The following is an 18,266-nucleotide window of genomic DNA, read 5'->3' on the forward strand; positions in this document are numbered from 1 at the left end:
TTTATTAGTCATACAGATATTTGGTGAAATTTCACTGGTTTGTAAATAGTAAAGAAGATAAAAAGTAGAGATATCGGAATTATGATATGACAATTGAAATTTCACAGGTAAAAAAGTCGGCCTTTAGACACTGTAACACAATTGAAACTAAACATACACGTACTTCACGCGATTTTATAGCGTCAAGTATTTCTTTTCCTCGCAACATTATCGCAGCACAGATTTCACTCTGAAAGATTGATGAATAACTTTCTTTTTAATTTCAAATCTATACAGCATATACACGAGTTTGATAGGCGAGAATGATAAGAAAAACTTTGCATAAATGTTTAATCGTACATCTAACTTGATTTTGAGTTAGATATTCTTTTGTGTCCAGTCGAATATTCCTTTGTATCCAAACATGCGGTTACAAGTCGTAACACGTTAAGCTGTTGTTGATAAACATGAGCCGAAATGATTCACGAGATATCAGACGGAAATGTTTACAAATAGCGAGATCGCGCATGATATATCAAACGTGTAAAAATCGATGAGAGAATTTACGTTGTGTGTGATGGAGATTACTACAAAAGTGATTTCTATTCCGAAACAGAATTACTTCGTGATACAAACATTTTTAAAGCTTTTCGTTTCATTTTTTTTTTTTTTTTTTTTGTATGTCGCATTCGGTTACAAAGTCACACGCGCGGGGTATGTACCGGTTATTCTCATTCCGATCGACCATGACATTTTAAAGTTGGTTAATTTTTCAAGGATGCGATTCTCGATTTCGACTCTGTCATTTTTTTTTACCTGTCTTCGCGACGAAATCAATGGCCCTTTCACTTCGACCTGTATCTGCCCGCTTGAAATAACTTTTCTTGACCTGTTCACGCCAATGCTGGCACACTTTAAAGCTACAATACATTACCAAAAGCTTACATTTATTACCTTGCTAGCCTCCACGTACGAGACATTACCATTTAGGGTATATTTTATAGAGACCATGCTCGATCCTATCAATTAACGTAATAATTTTTACCTAATGGTCAGATGTCGGATTTAACAAACCACATGGCAACCATATAACACATACATATTTCGATAATAGCCGTTTCAAGGAGATAATTTAATTATGAATTTAAACAATGAGACTCCTCCGAAGATTGACATTTCTGGATATTCTTTGACAGTTTTGAAACGAAAACACCCAGCGAATTAATCCGAATTTCAATCAGATTGTCACGGTCTGCTCGTACAACATTGTAATTAATTTCCGAACGGAACCAGCATTATATGCTCGGACCATTCTATTCAAGAAGCTATTCTCTGCTCTCCATATCTCATTACCCCTTATCACATGATGCACAGGGAGACTATGGACTTAATAAGCATAAGTGCCTCCAAGTGCACGAGAATACTGGATGCTATACCGCACGATTTCTTATGTAATTATCACCAGTTTTATAATCCCGACCTGTTCAATATTATCGTCGTGCACTTAACGTTACACGAGTATCTCCCTTGATATTCAGAACTACGTTAAGTATCAAGTGGTATATATTTGTACCGTAAAAAATTGCCTGAATTTCAATTAGATAATTTCATCATTTGTTCTATGTTGTTTACTTTCCTTGCTGTATTGTTCGACACATTTCCTTTACATTTTGTCGAGGCATATAAATATTGCGAGCCTTTCTTTCTAGTAACCTATTTATGTATTATTACCGACACGATTTCTAAAACGTTACAAATTGTTACAAATTACGAGGCTACGATACAATCGTGAAAATACCTTTTTCATTCAATTTTTTGGAAGCAAAACGTTCTCATACACATGCTCCAGAGCCAAACTAATTTTCGCTGAACAACAATATGGCTTGGAAATCGTGCTGTATTGTGTACGTAGAACGCAATCAGCAGTGTATAAAAAGTAAAAACCGAGTGAACACGTTATGTGACAGTTGCATGGATTTTTAAAGTCATTTATCAAAACTATTTATTTTCGCATTTAATTTCGCATTAAATGTTATCCCCGTCAAACATTAAATTAAAATAAGAAAAAATTTCCGTCAATTCCGGCAACACGTTCCAAAAGTGTTACTTATGATAAATTAAACTCACGTTTTCTAAGTAACATAAGACGATAATATAGCTTAAATTAATATATTATTTGATAATTCTAAGAAAATTTTCTTTAATCGATGTATAATTCGTGCTTTCACAAGTAAATGGATCTACAAAAGGTTTGTAAAGCGTCTTAAATACTTCATTAATAATAACAAGTTTCTGAAAACTTATGATAATTAAATTACATCGATATCCTACTTCCAAAGATGCGAATAAAGCCCTTGCAACCTGACATAACGTTCTGCTTCCCTACAATTAGACTGGGTTACAGAATTCTTATATGAAAGGTGATATACTCTACAGCTTAATTAAGAGTAAGCAATTTGAAATGTACGCGGAAGATAATACCTTCGTTTAAATTAGGTCACCAGTACATTAACTGTGAAACGCTAACTGTGAGGTAGAAAAATCTTTCCCTATTTATCATAAATGTATTATTTCCTCTACTAAAATATTTACCTTTAGAATATGTTAATAACAGAAAATAATTTCTAGTCAAGTTCAAAATACTCAATTTCTATCATAACCTGAAAAGGTCGCCAGCTCGAAGAAAAAAAGCTATCATTATTTGAAAAACACTGGAGAAATAACCCAAATGTTCCAAAACGAGATTTCTCATTGTCAGTTTCACTTCCAATCGTCGACATATGTTATACGAAAACGAGAATTCCCATTACCTATCGGCAATGTGCTAAGTAACAGATATTCAGATCCATAAGAACGAAAGTATACCACATGTTGGCCTGGGTTACCCAGCAGCGGAGAAACCGAATCGAGATCTTCTTCGATCGGTATTCAATTTCTGGAGTCGTAGAGATAACCGGGGCTAAAACGAAATCCATGGAACGTTTCATTGTCAGCATATGCGGCAATAAAACGAAAGACGAGCCATTAGCCGGCACACATGTGGCGCGCGGCCAGCCGGCGGTAGTGCGTGGCATGCATGGGCATTCGTCACTTTCTGAATGGATTTCAAAAGCGCGTGAGTCAGCCCCTTCCTGGAAAGTTGATGCTATTTCAGCGTGTACGGAAAACTAAAGCGAAATAAAGCATGACTAACGACTCTCCGGCAGATTTACGTGCGTGGCTAGCAAACTCGGAAACCCAGCGACCCCAATGCGTTACGCACCCTGGCACCCTGGCTTTTGGATTTGTTTTTCGTTTCTCGCTCTTTTTTCATTTTATTTTTGTTTTCTTTGTTTTTGTTCGCTAATACGCGTTTATCTGCTATCGAATGTTTAAACTTTTAAGCAATTATAAAGAAAATTCCAATATGTTTTCTTTTTTTTCTTATTTCTTTATATTTCTTTTTATTTGGTTTCTTCTCTTTTTCTCCTCTTTTGCCTCACAAATGTCGCTCGAGATACTTCTGCATGAAATGCGTACAGAGACGCGTGTATCGTGTCACCTGGGGGCCCTTTCTTGGTGTCACCATTTACCGGTCGCGTTCCCGTGTAACCGGGCATATAGCTCCTCTCCAGGATAAGCGGGATTTTCTATCTTACGCGGATTCACGCGTCATGGTGTCGTAGCAGACAGCCACCGAAAACATTGCCGACGTGAGGAATTTTTGTACCGAGATACGTGTTACGCGATACGTGATGCGTCTTCGATTTCAGGATGTCTCGCAACCGAATGAATTCGCGCAGTCGGTTAGCAGCGTCTAGTGGTAGCAGAGAATGCGGAGAATGTTACGGTCGAGTAGCCCCAGGTTTGATTCATTCTTTTTTAGATTCTTTTTTAGAAACGCGAGTGACACAGCGATGACAGTGGTCCGCTTTCAACGAATTTTAACACTGTTTCACTTCTCAAATTTTTATTTCCTTTTTGTTTTAACAAACAAAAATACCTTTAATAGTGTGAAAAAAACCCGACGATAAATTGAAATGACAATTCTTTCATATTTTGTTTGAAATCAGAAAACTATAGCGATGGAAAAACATGATAACACGATTATTTGTTAACAAATAATTTTCATAGAAATATTGTACCTATATAGTGTAAATTACACAGAAGACTACTTAAAATGCATACTACTCAGAGCAAGAGCGTTTTTTAAACTGGAGGTTTAAATGCACTTAAGTAGAAAGGGTGCATTATCTCAGAAGCAGTGAATGGAATTTAATCAATGAAACATTTCTGGTATCTCTTTAAAGGATCATTAATTTCATTAAGGGCCCTGCACTATAGTAGCTTTGAGGGAAATTAGAAAGTATGTTGAGGATTATATAAAAAATAGCACAGTAAGTAGGTTAACTTAGATATCTGGATTTTTTATAAATTTACTGAATTTCAGATTTTATATAGGAATTTATATAAATGAGATATATATCTATTAAAAAATTCGCACTAAAAGGTACCATTATCCCTGCAAGTACTATGTATTTTATATAAGAATATTTCCTATAGATAACATACAATTTACTACGATTATCACCACGAGCACAAAATATTACCTAGATGTTACACCTATACTTAAATCACTGAGTTTAATTATGTAAAACAGAAACATTTTCTGTTTTCTTCAAATATAACACATAAGAACTATTAAGTAGAACGCATATATGTATTATTCCTTTATAGCGTGTATCAATGAAATTCGCTGAAAGTATAGAGATGCCTATAACTTATACATAGTATACTTAAGACCTAAATAACCGTTTATAACGTAAAACGTTTACAACATGAAAACCTAGAAACACAACTGAAGGAATCGATAAAAGAAACGGTGATTTATTCTAACGCATAATCTACGGTACACGTTGGAACACCTTTGAAAGGCGACGTTAGAGAGCGTGTTAATTCGAAAGGACTAAACACAATCAGGGCATTTTGTAACGGTTAGGGAACGACCGCGTAGGATCGGCACTGTTTTTTGATTGGTCGACTTGCTCCCAAATACCTGCCAACTACAGGTTCGGTGTTCTGAACTTTCGAACGACAATGCGATGGTACTTCGTTTCGGAAAGAATTACTATAACTTTATGGTGCACGGCTTTTAAGTACTGTCGAGGACGCGAAAACATTGTAAATCGAACGATCAGGGCACGACGATCATTTCTTGCCGGTTGCTCACCGAAGTTCAAGCAACGAAAGGTCTAGAGAGAAAAGAGATGAACGTTCAAGTTCCTCGTACAGTGGTGGTTCGTGTTCCCAAGGCAAGATTCCATTCCGAGCGAGTCCAGGTTACTCGAAGAAAAGAGCGTGTTCGAATGTACCGTCTGCCTCGTGTGCCACGGAGGGAGGGGGTTAGTAAGGTAAGAGATCGACTACTCTTATTCGTGTACATCCCAAGAAGGTCATAGTCAAAGACGCGCGCGGAGAAAGAGAATAATATAGTCCGGTCGAGGAAAGAAAAAAAAATATCAACACTTACTGCCATACAAGGTGGACGCTCTGCCCGCTGCTGGAAGCTGGAACGATCCTATCCGTCAATCGGAGCCGCCACCAGCAACCTTGCTCCTTTTCCTTCTCTGCTTCTTTTGGCCAGTTGCGAGAGACGCCGCAGCTGCGACACACACAAAGACAGAGAGTGGCTGATCCACGAAACGAAACGAACGAAACTACCAACGCCACTCCCGCTTAAATTCTTTTTCCCTCCGTTTTCACCGCAACGCGTACATCGTGTATATATCGATATACATCGAAGGCTCACGGAACGACTCGCAAATTAATCACACTCCGGAAATGATCAAAACACTCACTGTAAGTCGCCGCACGAAAAACACGGTTGCCTCCGCGTTACAAACTTTCTAGAGAAAAATCACGTGGTAACGCGTTCGACGAGTTACAGAAACGAAAAACGACAACAGCGACACTTGCGATCTATTTATCCACGTTCGATACCGCGAGAATCGATATCGATCACAAACTGAGGCGTGCGTCCCGATTGTCACATTACGTTGCACAAAGATAAAGAAACTGTCGATCGCAGAGCACTGACGCGCGAACGAAATCCTGTACGAGCCCGATATAACACACGCTATGCGTCGCACATACAACTTTCGCGCGCTGCAGACTCCGGCAGACTGAGTGTCGAGAAAGTCTTGAGGCTAGCGTACGCGATTGCTGCGCTCCTGGCGGCCGATACCCGACCTACAGCGTCACGCGTCTTTGGCCGGTCTCTCTGTATTTCGATTCCTTAGAAACTCGAGTGTACGTTTCTCGTACGGGTTCTGCACATCCTAAATCAAATCCTTCGCGATTCACCGATGCAGAAATACCATCCGAAAATAACAATCACGATTTTTGTAAATATAACGAGACAGCGATCCTGGTACGACGTTGTACATTTTATGCGTCGTGATCACGTTCAATGGTAAGAATCATTCATTCTAAATGCATTATCCACTTCTTCAATATATCGTTTCAAGTCATCTTTTATAGGCTAAAATTTGTATCTCATAAGAAGTGCCCGACGTTTCGTAGATTTTTTAGATTAGTTATTTAACTATGAATTGAAATCTATAAGATCAAAGTCAAATCTTTTATTGAAGTACCTCAAACTGCCACCAGAGCAGAGGTATAATTTAAGTTCATCGTAAGTCACAAGTATGTATATGTATAATATATCTAACTGTCAGTCTAGCATGTAACCACTAAACTTCGAGGTTAGTTTGTTTATCGCTCTTACCTCACTTCTACGAAGAAGTTCCCAAGCCCCCTCGGTAAACACGGTCGACATTCACACGACGGTACGCGGGTCGCGGTAAACAATCTCTTTTGGACTGTGAATACATACGAAGACGCATGTATAGTGTATACGCATTTGGCGAGCACGTGGCACGAGTTATCTCGAAACAGAGTCGAATCTACGCGCGACATGATGGACGTATGGTCGACTATATTTTTCTATTGTACAGGTGTAAATGTTCGATGAGTGTAATTTAAATCCAATAGTTCCAGCGCAAACTTTAGAATTCATAGATCGAGCACGCTTCGCTTCTATCGATTCGATCATGGGAATTCCTTTTAATCTATACGCGAGAACGCATCGTGTTGCCGATATTCTCGCTTCGTGGTCACTATTCAATACGAACTAACGTGGATGAATTGTACGTAACCATCGTTCGATATGTAGGTTATAACGTTACCTTTGCAATTGGATAATTGTATTTATTGCGACTTAAATCGTTAGCGACAGCTTTGTATTCGGCGTTTTTTAAGCTCGTGAAATGTTAGTCGGCAAGGCTGCCAAGCGTAAATAAACGCGTCAGAGACAATAGCCATTGTGGAACGAATCAGTCGTGGAAATGGATCGTTCGTTTTCTCTTCGTGTATGTTAGTGTTCGAACGCCGAAGTTACGATTGATCAACGTTAAATCAGAATGCAGAGGGAGTGGCAATGGCGGGCGAATTTTTAGTCGCGCGTATCTACCGTGCTGTTCGGGAGTACACCATTTATTAGTAGCAATTGAATAAATTACGTTCCATTCACCATAGTCCCCTCGTTCGTGTATTTCATGCATCGTCTCTCGACCTCATCCCATTCATGACAAAATATCTTTTTACGCTAATAATATCTCACGTAGAATAGTTTTTTATATGATCTCTTCCCGCGCGTGAACAGATTAACCGAATCAACCATGATTTCGTGCAACTCCGAGAAATACCAAATAACGTCCCGTTATTCCGATCGTAGGATAAATTGTCCATGAAATATTTTTCCGTAGTGAATTGCGTACGATATTGACGATACGTATACAATGTAGAATTATTATGGTTAAAGGGTTTGGTGTTGCGCGTTTGAAAATTCAGTACGTTAGTCGGAAACGAGATGTAAGCTTTCGTATCCGCGATAAATTTTTGGTTTCGTAATACCAATAATTTTAACTTGTGCTTGTATATGTACCTTCCTTTCTTTTTGCTCTCCTTCTTTCTCGTATGCATATGTTCGGGGTGCGGTCAAAAATATTTTATAATGAGAAACAGAAAATGATTTCTTACGCAGAAATAAACAAAGGTTAGTGTCATTCAAGGTTTAGTTTCAAAAATATATATATTATACACTTACATAGTTAACTATAAGGAGCATTATAGTAATCAATGGACCGTATTTTATATTAGCTATATAAATGTGTATGTATGCCTCGAAAACTGCCTCGGGCGAACAAATTTTATTCTGCTCGTTTGATTTGCTCTTTCATAAAGAATAATCTTCTGTCCGCGTGTATAACAATTTCGACCGCGCCATGTTTATACTCGAATATTTTTTTGTCAACAAGAGGGAAGAAGACATTTTGGTACGTATAAACGACTGCGCAGCGAGGTATTCGCTAAATATTTAATATTCGGATCGTTTCCAAAAGCCGGAAGTCATTGCAGTTTAATCGAATAAGCGAATCGATCAGAGAGACAGTTGAATGAAACGGCACAAAGAATACACGCGTATCTCAATATCGTGCATTCGTGCTCGCATTATGAGAATAGATATGGGAGAACAGGTATGAATCGGAAATCGTGTTGTATATGACATATTCCGTCGAAAGCATTCCATTAAGATGTTCTAATTGATAACGAAGTAGTTTCGACTTTATTGCATTTTCTTCCAGTTTATGCAGCTTTTATGACAGTCTTTCAAAGATGAAAGAAGATCGATACCGTCATAAAGTAGAAATATTGTTGATACATATTTATACCGATTTTACCCGCAGATGTTAAATCATTATCTCCTTTCTCTAAGGATTCTTTCTTTTAAGAACTTCTAATCTTTTTTTGTTAAGAACCTCTGTAGCAGACTTGTTTGATTCTGTTTACTAAGATTTGAATAAAAAGAGAGGACTTACACGGTTGTAGGTGCGAAAATAAATTACCAAGTGTTTCTTAATGAAACTTTTGCAGTAGACAGTACTGCGGTAATTTTTCAAGCCTGTCTCATTGTCTCATACTTGTCCTGTTCGCCATGGGAAGAGGATGAGCAGGGACTAAAACGTGAAGAATGAAAAATGTTTATGTTCTCTAGCAAAAACTGAGCGTAAAATTAAAACTTGCTAATAAAATCAGTTATAGCTGTGACGAAGTAATAAGTGTTATTAGATATTCCTTATTTATTTAATTATCGATTATTTAATTCTATACAAATGTCAAAGAATTATTTTTATTGTGATATTTTTAAAAAATTCTAAAAAAGCAATTCTTAAAATCCTATGAATGGAAATTCAACGGAAATTAATAAAGTTTTCGAAGTATCTACATATTCCGCAATTTTCAAGTTGTTCCAGTTGCACGATATAACGCAACCCTAAGCTTAAATCAATTCGTGACATTTTTCAACACGATTAGTTAATTATAAGGCGTGAAAAATATACAAAGTATCTAACAAACATTGTTCCTCTGGTAATTGGTAAACTTTCATTACTTCAGTTAAATACAATGTCCATCCAAGTTTTTTCACTCATTAACCTGCTTGTATAAGTATAGAACTCCATGATGCACAACTTTTCCTCGTGTTCTGTTCTTTTGTTTGTACTATACTTTAGTCGCGAACATTTTTGCGAATACTTTTTATCTTTCAACAGTTTTCCGTGGATAATTTTACATATCTTTAAATATCAAAAACATAGACGTAAATCATTAGTAGCAAATAATTCGAATAATTCACTGAACTTCGATTCTTTCGCATAATAAAATGATTTCTTAATTTCAGGATACCTCAGTATCAGTTTACTTGGAGCTGTTACAAACTATTAAGAGAATGTAATTAAGCTGAGAATGTAGATAATGCCGCGTATATTAAACTTGGGATAGTTGAAATATCCTACCATCAGCGTTTAACCACGTGAGTATCTTATTAAAGTATTTACGTAGCTATGTAAAAATGAAAGTTAACTCGCTTGTAAGTTATTATCCTTCGAGTTAACTTCTCTCAATTTCATCCCTTTTTCTTTTTTGTATTTTACCATAACTAATTAAATGCGTAAAGACAAAAATGTAGAAACGCGTTAAATTGAAGGAAATGAACTTCGTTCAAATTATTTTCAGTGACACGGAATATTGCGCAAAATACTTTCATACTTTCATTAGCATCGATTACGTTTCATTCAACAGATATTACGGTGAGTTGTCGCGTTTTGTTCGATCGATGATACTCGCGTTTCCAATTAAAACGGATTTGAAACTTGTGAAATTTCGTACGGTGGCCGCGAGCCCAGATGCGTCACCTAATTAATAGTCTGACATACACGTCCGATGATTCTCTAAATGCACAGAAGTGCTCGCTAATCGATTACTTCGGTGCATTAGCGTACAATGAGCAATCTATTGCAAGGAGGATCCCTGGCACGGGAACAATGTACTCATTCGGATGGAATAATGTACATTTCGAGTGTAAAGCGGAGATACTGTAAACTTCAACACACAATATATTTACCGAATTCGAATTATTATGAATCAGCTAGTGGAAGAAAGAAATTATCTCTTGCTTAGGATGCTCCGTTCAGTCAAGCTTAATTTGCACCCATTGTCGACAGACTGACGGATGAATGGACGTCATTATTAGACGAATGTTCTCGAAATTGAGCAATCACTTCTTTTTCACCAGGATTACTTAAAAAATTCACGTGATCCGATAATGATAATATACGACTTTGGGTTTCAAGTTTCTTTCATTTTTCAATATATTCTTTCAATTATTAGACTTTAAGATCGTTTATGACATGAATGGTCGGTTTTATCATGCCAAATATTTCAAATATTCCTATTATCTGTGGATTAACCTTTAAACTTTCCAAATTACTCTCGTATTATTATATTAATCTGTTCACGCAATGAATAATAAATTGACCGGAATATCTTCTAAAATATCTCTATCGGATGCTCCAAATGAGTATTATCGAACAAAGCTTGAGAGAGATTACCCAAATTGCCATCTCGATCAGCGTAATCCAAGTAACTTTTCTTTCAGAAGTCGCCGTAGTTTCTTACGGTCGACCTTTAGCTGCTTTTTCCTCTATAAATGTTCATCAATACGACCGTCCTTTCTCATCTGTTCACCACTTTCCCTTCGTCATTTTCTACCATTACCTGTAATTTCGTTCCACCATAGTCATACTTTGAAGAGAAGAGACATAATACTGTATGGCTATGATGCTCATGATGCTCGTTCTCGCAAACGGAAGATATTCTCATTTCTCTCCTTCTTCCGCTGGCCTCTCTCTCTCTCTCTCTCTCTCTCTCTCTCTCTCTCTATACGTGTACTTTTCATTGCACGTCATCTAAGTTATTATTCCCCTATGCCTACTCTCGCGCGTGCTATTTCCTTTTTTCTTTCTCTCTCTCTTTTTCTGTATCCGGCTCGTTTCTTGTATTTTGATATCAGGCTCTGTCTGTCTCATTCCGCGGACTGCTTCGTTAGTTTCAGCGGCGTTTGATTACGCGGCATAGCCGGAAGGTCCAATGTTTAATTTCTTTCTCTTTGCACGGCCTCGGGTTTCGTTGCGATGAATGGCAGCATAAGAAATAGTAAAGGTACGTTTACACAGGCAAGGAACGCGAAAAAGCACGCGGTCAGATACGCCGGTATTATGTGTGCGGCCGCGCAACCAGGCAACCAGGACATTGCCGGTTCTTTTGTAATTCCTTTCTTGCCGGCTTTTTAGTTTTACGCTATTCCCCCGATTTCTTTTGTGACAACTCGGTAAAATAACGCGTGTATGCTCCGGAATTATGAGTGTCGACATAGTACGAACCAGTACAGGGACCCTTCGAACAAACGCGTGATTGGCTACTTTTGCAATACCGGAAACCATTACCGAATGGCAGAACTTCATTTATCTCGAGCTACTATCAGGGAACAAATAATTCATACAACCGAAGTTAATATTGGAAGAATTTATCGATCCTGCTTTCTACCTATGACACGGTTGCACTAATGATACAATATAGTTTGTGCAAAAGGTATGAAATCAGTCTAGCGTAAAGGTTGTAATTCCCTGATAACGGGGTTTCAAATTTTTAATAATCGGAAAGTGAAAGCATGTTTTTTCAGTAACTTAAGAAATATCTGTTTCATGTCTAGTTGTCAGCTGTTTTTATAAGGAAATATGAAATCGTATAGTGATTATAAAGTGTGGTTATAACAAAATAGAAGAAAAATTAGTATTTAATTAAAGGTAATAGTCCATTTATTAGAACTTACCATATGACAGATAGTTCATGTAATAGTGGCTTCCTAATTCCGTTCACTACGTACGATTCCTCATTCAAATAATAGGAATTCACATTTAGATAAGTGGATTCAATCTCACAGGAGTTTCATTTAATCCGGCACTAACTAAAATTTCATTCCAATAAAGAGAGTTCTACTGTATCAGATTGTGCCATGATTATCTGTAGATTTTAGCCGAAGCTGAAAGTAAAGTTCACTCGAGTATCGATCTGTGAAAGTGTAATACTACCATTGTCTTATTACATGTTGAACTGGCCAGCCCAATCATGGTTATTCAAAAACCGATTTCCAATGAAGTTGAAAATAAAATTCGATAATAACGAAATTCATAACCAATTTAAAAAATCTTCTTCGTGCTACGTTCTAATTAGTTGTCCTTGAAATATTACAGTTTCTTGCTGCATTAATTTAATACCTTTAACATTTATTGGAAAATTGTGCAATTTTTTTTAGAATTGCTACGTTATATTTATATAATACCGAGATATTGAACGTCATTATTTCATTATACGTTTAATACATGTAATATTTACAATTATCCGTAATATACACTTTAATTCTTAATACAATCAATTGCATCGTATGGATTTAATTGTTCAATATGTTTGTTTACAATGCTTATTAATAGATTATGATTATTTTCTGGAACGAAAGATAAATTCGATTCACATGTTGAAATCATGAAAACGACAATTCGAAATGGTCATGCAAAGATCTTGCAAAATAAAGCCGAAAAAACAATTACGATGTTCGAAGAAGAGCGATTATTTGCACAGTATATTCTATACATTTTGAAATTGACGAGTCTCGATATAATGTGTAGTATTTAAGTTAAATTAATATCTATGAGTCAACATAGCGAACATCAAGATGTTTGGTGAACTATAAATATGAACAACATATTTCTATTCGTAAAATGACATTTATCTAAGAGAATATATCATAAAATGTAATTGAAGCCTGCGATGATAGTAGCCATAAAGAAATTTAACGATCAATAAAAAATCTGTGTAGAATTAAAAGAATATTTAGTATTTACTAACAGAGAGCTATACTAATTTAGAAATCGATCTGGAAGTCAGAGACGTTGGTAGGATTTAAATCTCAACACGACTAAACATAGGTACTCCACTCGTCTTCCTTTACGATCACATTTCTTTTCCTTGGACAATGGGTTTCGTGCAAATGAAACGACATTCGAGACATTAACGTCGCGGCTAAATGGTAGAAATCAAGGGAAACAGTGGTGGCGAGGAGGAAACCGGAACGGACGCGATCACGGGAACGTAACGTACCATGGTAAATAAGTAATGTCGCGGGGGAAAGTGCACCGATAGAGTATCAGGTCGAAGGGAAGGAAGGAAAGAAAGAACTGGTCCGACAACGCGCCACGGAGCAGCCTGTAACGATAACCGGCTTCTTCGGTAAAGAATACAAATTGTTCTATTATTTCCACGAACAAAGAATCACGTTGTAAAAGATTCGAATCTGGAACAAGTCTTATCAAAAATAAAACCAACTGGTCGGTTTCAAAGGGATAGTGGTTAGTAAGGAACGGAATGAAAGAATGGCGCTATATCGACTCGCGGTAAGCATTCGAGATATTGATATTCTCGCAGTTGTATACGCTTGGGAAATAGAATGTTTGTTGGTAAAACTCGACTGCAGGCTATTTATTATTTAGATCGTAATATGATAAAGTTAATTAAATGATAACTGTCTTTTTATCTCTCACAAATTTGTAGATCGATCAATGTCGGATGATAAAGTTACGCAGCGTTAATATCCGGCCGCTAATGAAGGAATGTGGCATTCGTGACAGAGTAGATATCGGTGGAATGTCGACAAATTAAATAAATCAGATGATTTATGATACAGATTTATTTGCTCACATGGTCATAAGTATATAATAATTGTAACCTAATACTCTGCGTATAAATATTATCGGCCCGGGAATTGGCCGTTTAGGCTGGTTAGAATCAGCGTTGTTACACGGTGCCAGTTTGTGAACTCATTAGAAACAGACGTTTACCGAGAAAGTGTTGTTAGTATGGACAGAGTAGCGTTGGTATAGCGACATTCATGAACGACGTATATTCGTTGGAATGGTTTTTATTATTTAAGTATCTACACGCTGCTCCCGAGCCCGTATTCCCTGATCGCGCTCTGAATATGTAAATCCAACGGGAAAGTGACGTCAACGTCCTTGTGTTTGTAGCCATTCAGAAAGTAAGACGTTCCTTCTATGTTAGCTGGAAATTCCTTTGGTAAGAATTCCTTTTGTCGTGGTTCCAGATCAAATCCTGATATAGGATATTTCAATAAGCTGCCATAAACAAATCACAATGTAAGTGACATGAGACTTACTGTAAGAATATATATACGTAGTACACTGCTATATTATCGATTTGATATCCTTAATGTTATAAGTGGAAAATACTTACACATACGTCGTTGGACTAATGTGGATACGAAGAGGTTCACTTAAAGATTCAAACTTATTAGCTAAGGTAACATTGTGTCCGAAAAGACAGTACCTCGGCATCTTTTTTCCAACAACTCCTGCTAGTACCATTCCAGTGTGAATGCCAATGCGCATCTAAAATATTATTTTCATTATGAATATTTCCCTTATTAAAAATTGAAGTAAAAATTGGAATTCTATCAATTAGAAGAAGACATTTGCAGTTTATAGTCTTCAAATTAAAAAATTTTAGGAAGGAATAATATATGTAACATTTATTTCGTGTTATTATCATTATATGAAAATTTCGAAATATCACAAACATGATAAATGAATTTTAAAATCGTAGGAATACAATATTTAATTATACCGACGTAAATTACAAAGTAATAAATTATTAACTGTAGTGAACTATAGCCTGTATCGCATTAAATCTGGCGTAACCTACTTTGAAAGTTAATGCAGTAGCGCAGTCACCTTACTTATCATCCTTTCTGTCATCGCAAGCAAGGGATACTTTAAATGGGAAAAGTTTTAATAGTCTCATAAATAGGAATAGTAAACAATTAAATACCATATCCTTGAAATATGTGTGTAACGTGGAATATTAGTCATTTCTACATGCGTGTATAGTATTTGATTAGAATTTTAACATTGTCGGAGACATTTTTAATTGATATAAGATTTATTAAAAAAATTTCCCAACTAAAATGTATCTATCTTCAATGGGATACAAACCCAATAGTAAAATACATTAAGGACACGTAAATATTTCCTCACCCTTATTGGTTTACCCTTGTGAGTTAAATGGTGAGAACATGCTTGTATCATTTTTAGAGCCATCCAAGCTATTTGTTGTGCATGAATGTGAGTGTTACGATGAAGGCCACATGCAACGCAGTAGGCATCTCCAATTGTTTCCACCTGAAATTTTGATTTTAACTTAATTAATATCTTCATAATAAGTCTTAGAAGATAATACACTCATTTGCGTAAAATTCGCACTTTATAAATATCTAACTGGCCACAAAATGAGTCAAACTGTTCATAAAGGTTTTGAAGCATGTTGATAACCATCATTGGTGTCGCGGTAGAACAAATTTCTGTAAAACCGACAATATCACTGAAAAGCATCGTCACCTCAGGATAAGTTTTTGCCTCGATTGTCTCCCCTGAAAGAAAAATATGCAATTGAATTCAGATAAAATTACAATTCAAGATCAAATAAGAAACGAAAGTTAAAATACTAGGACTTTTCTATTGGTTTAACCGTAATTGAAATATTTACCCAACCATAAACGCTTTGCTATATCTGGAGGAAATATAAGATGAAGCAAGCTGACATTCTTTTCTCTTTCCGCAGACACAGCTAGGTTTGCTTCTTCTATAGAGCTTTTCAATTTATCCATCCGTCTTCTCAAACCATCCTGCATCAGAAAATTAATTTTTAATTAAAATTATTCTTCCGTATGATTATATAATTTAAAAAAAAAAAGAGAATTTAAATAATGGATTTATAAAGAGAACGACTTTATCAGCACATGTTTGATTCCATCCACTGTACTGGATAGTGTCGCCATCTAGAACGTAACGCTCTGTACGCTGTTGCCCTCTATCCTGAGGAATCAAAATCTTTTCAAACAGACGCGTCCTTTAAAGATATATTACAATTTGAACATCATTCTACCCAATTGAAAATCCTAATGAATACTTCAAAAGATCTATTCATTGATGAAATTTTCATCGACGGATAAAATTGCAAGTTGAAATTCTCTTTTACATTGCTCATAACATAACGCATCACTTAATGGAATGTATAATATTGTCGCTCATATGAATTCTATAAATATAAATGTAACGATACCGGAGAGAGGATAAAATGTGAATTTTATTATACCTGTGCCCTGGCCTGTTCCCCAACCAAGATAACGTCTCTCGTGGCGTCGTGTAATGGAATATCAGATATAAAAAGTCCTCGACCAGTTAATCCTTCTAGACCGTTCAAGAATGGCGAACTCACAAATAGAATGGAATCCGATTCAGGACAATGGACCATCTGACCTTTCATCTCCAAACCCTGGAATGATTGAAATCCTATTAGTAGTAAAATTTTTGTAACTCTATTCGATATGGATAATATATTCGATGCTTCAACATTTTACAGAAATATCCTCAAAATACGTATAACGTAATACAATCTTCGATCGAATTAGATTTGCGTCGATCTTCATAAAGGCTAATTTAGTTTCATCTCGTATTATTCCTTCAAACTTTCAGCAACCGTGACAAAATTTAATCAGAGATTAATCTCGATCCCTGTCACGGTAAAAGTTAAATCTTTGATTTCGTGCATCGATATGCAATTCGGCAAAGGTCTGATCGTCGTACGTGTAATAATTTTATCGATTTGCATAAGAATAACATTGTATATTCAGATACCTCCGCGGGATATTTATCGACGCCCTGCGGTCTTTGTAGGGTGAGCACGAAAGGTGTATTCGCGCGCTTCAGTATCTCATGAAAGATCAAAGTAACTCCGCGTGGTCGTGTAAAAGCGAAGTACGTCGATATTTCTCTTCCTAATCGGTTAAGATGATGCCCGAAAATCCTCATAAATCCGACTCCAAGCTGCACCAGCTCTAATTGTCGATCAACCACAAAGTGCCATGGGAAGGCTTTGCAGAAGCTTGCTACCCCCATACGTAGGTCCGTGGCTTCGGTCGACAGTGGACGGAACGGGGACGTAACCGTGTCGAGATTATCGTCGATCTCCGGATCGACCACCAAATGCTCGCTATAGCGCTCTGGAGTGATACGATACCTGCGAAGCAGTTCAGTGAACGTCATTACGCTTGTAGGATGGAGTGCCTCGGGTTAGTGTACAAAGTCGAACCATGTTATAGGTTAGATCAAATTCTGAATTTCAGACTTTCAAATACTTCAATTTTCAAAAAGTATTCAATCTCCAGATATTCAAATCGCCAAACTTCATAACTTTTCAAATCAAATTTCATAGAGATGCACAAAAGCAATCCCAATTTCTTATCTACATATTAGATTGCTAATTACTTTTTGAATTCATTCTATCATACATTGTGCGAATCGATTTTCCTTACAAGGTGCCTTAATCAAAGCTAAGGAGCTAATTCGAACTAATTACGGAACTGGGCTCGAACTATTTGGACGGTGTCTTTTTCTTAGAAGTAATTGGAAGCAGATTTACTATTTAACGAATTCGTTTCCTATGGCGAATGTATAATGAAGTTCTTGAAATCGGCAGGCTGTCCGTATGTTCCTGGTTTAAATGTCTGCAAACATCGGCGATCAATATTTGACCACTTTATAGTGGCGCAAATTCTAGAACTCTTTCGGTATAGGTGTAAATCGAGCGATACGATGTCTACACGCACAGCGGCTACCGATCGAACGAGCAAATACTAAATATTGTTCTTTTGAATGTTACACAGAACTATCATACATCGGTGCGTATTATTCGTTTCGAGTGTTCCGACGATCAATAAATCG

General features: G+C 36.7%; 2 protein-coding genes across 2 annotated transcripts in view; one reads left to right on the forward strand and one right to left on the reverse strand.

Moving 5' to 3' along the window:
• The first annotated feature begins 6,274 nt into the window (after positions 1 to 6,274).
• LOC126877005 (guanylate cyclase soluble subunit beta-1) overlaps positions 6,275 to 18,266 on the forward strand; it is a 111,147-nt gene continuing 99,155 nt past the window's right edge. The window contains exons 1-2 of the mRNA XM_050639875.1: positions 6,275 to 6,430; positions 9,758 to 9,889. The gene's annotated coding sequence lies outside the window, so the exon portion shown is untranslated. The remainder of the gene's footprint in view (positions 6,431 to 9,757; positions 9,890 to 18,266) is intronic.
• Positions 14,141 to 18,266, reverse strand: part of LOC126876962 (head-specific guanylate cyclase) — a 48,293-nt gene continuing 44,167 nt past the window's right edge. Inside the window, exons 5-11 of the mRNA XM_050639835.1 lie at positions 17,181 to 17,562; positions 16,639 to 16,818; positions 16,030 to 16,168; positions 15,747 to 15,913; positions 15,522 to 15,665; positions 14,722 to 14,876; positions 14,141 to 14,603 (exon numbers count right to left, since the gene is read on the reverse strand). Of these exons, the coding sequence (XP_050495792.1) occupies positions 14,405 to 14,603; positions 14,722 to 14,876; positions 15,522 to 15,665; positions 15,747 to 15,913; positions 16,030 to 16,168; positions 16,639 to 16,818; positions 17,181 to 17,562 (1,366 nt within the window). The 3' untranslated portion in view covers positions 14,141 to 14,404. The remainder of the gene's footprint in view (positions 14,604 to 14,721; positions 14,877 to 15,521; positions 15,666 to 15,746; positions 15,914 to 16,029; positions 16,169 to 16,638; positions 16,819 to 17,180; positions 17,563 to 18,266) is intronic.

The sequence above is a fragment of the Bombus huntii genome, chromosome 2 (genome assembly GCF_024542735.1).
Source record: "Bombus huntii isolate Logan2020A chromosome 2, iyBomHunt1.1, whole genome shotgun sequence".
NCBI classification, from domain to species: domain Eukaryota; kingdom Metazoa; phylum Arthropoda; class Insecta; order Hymenoptera; family Apidae; genus Bombus; species Bombus huntii.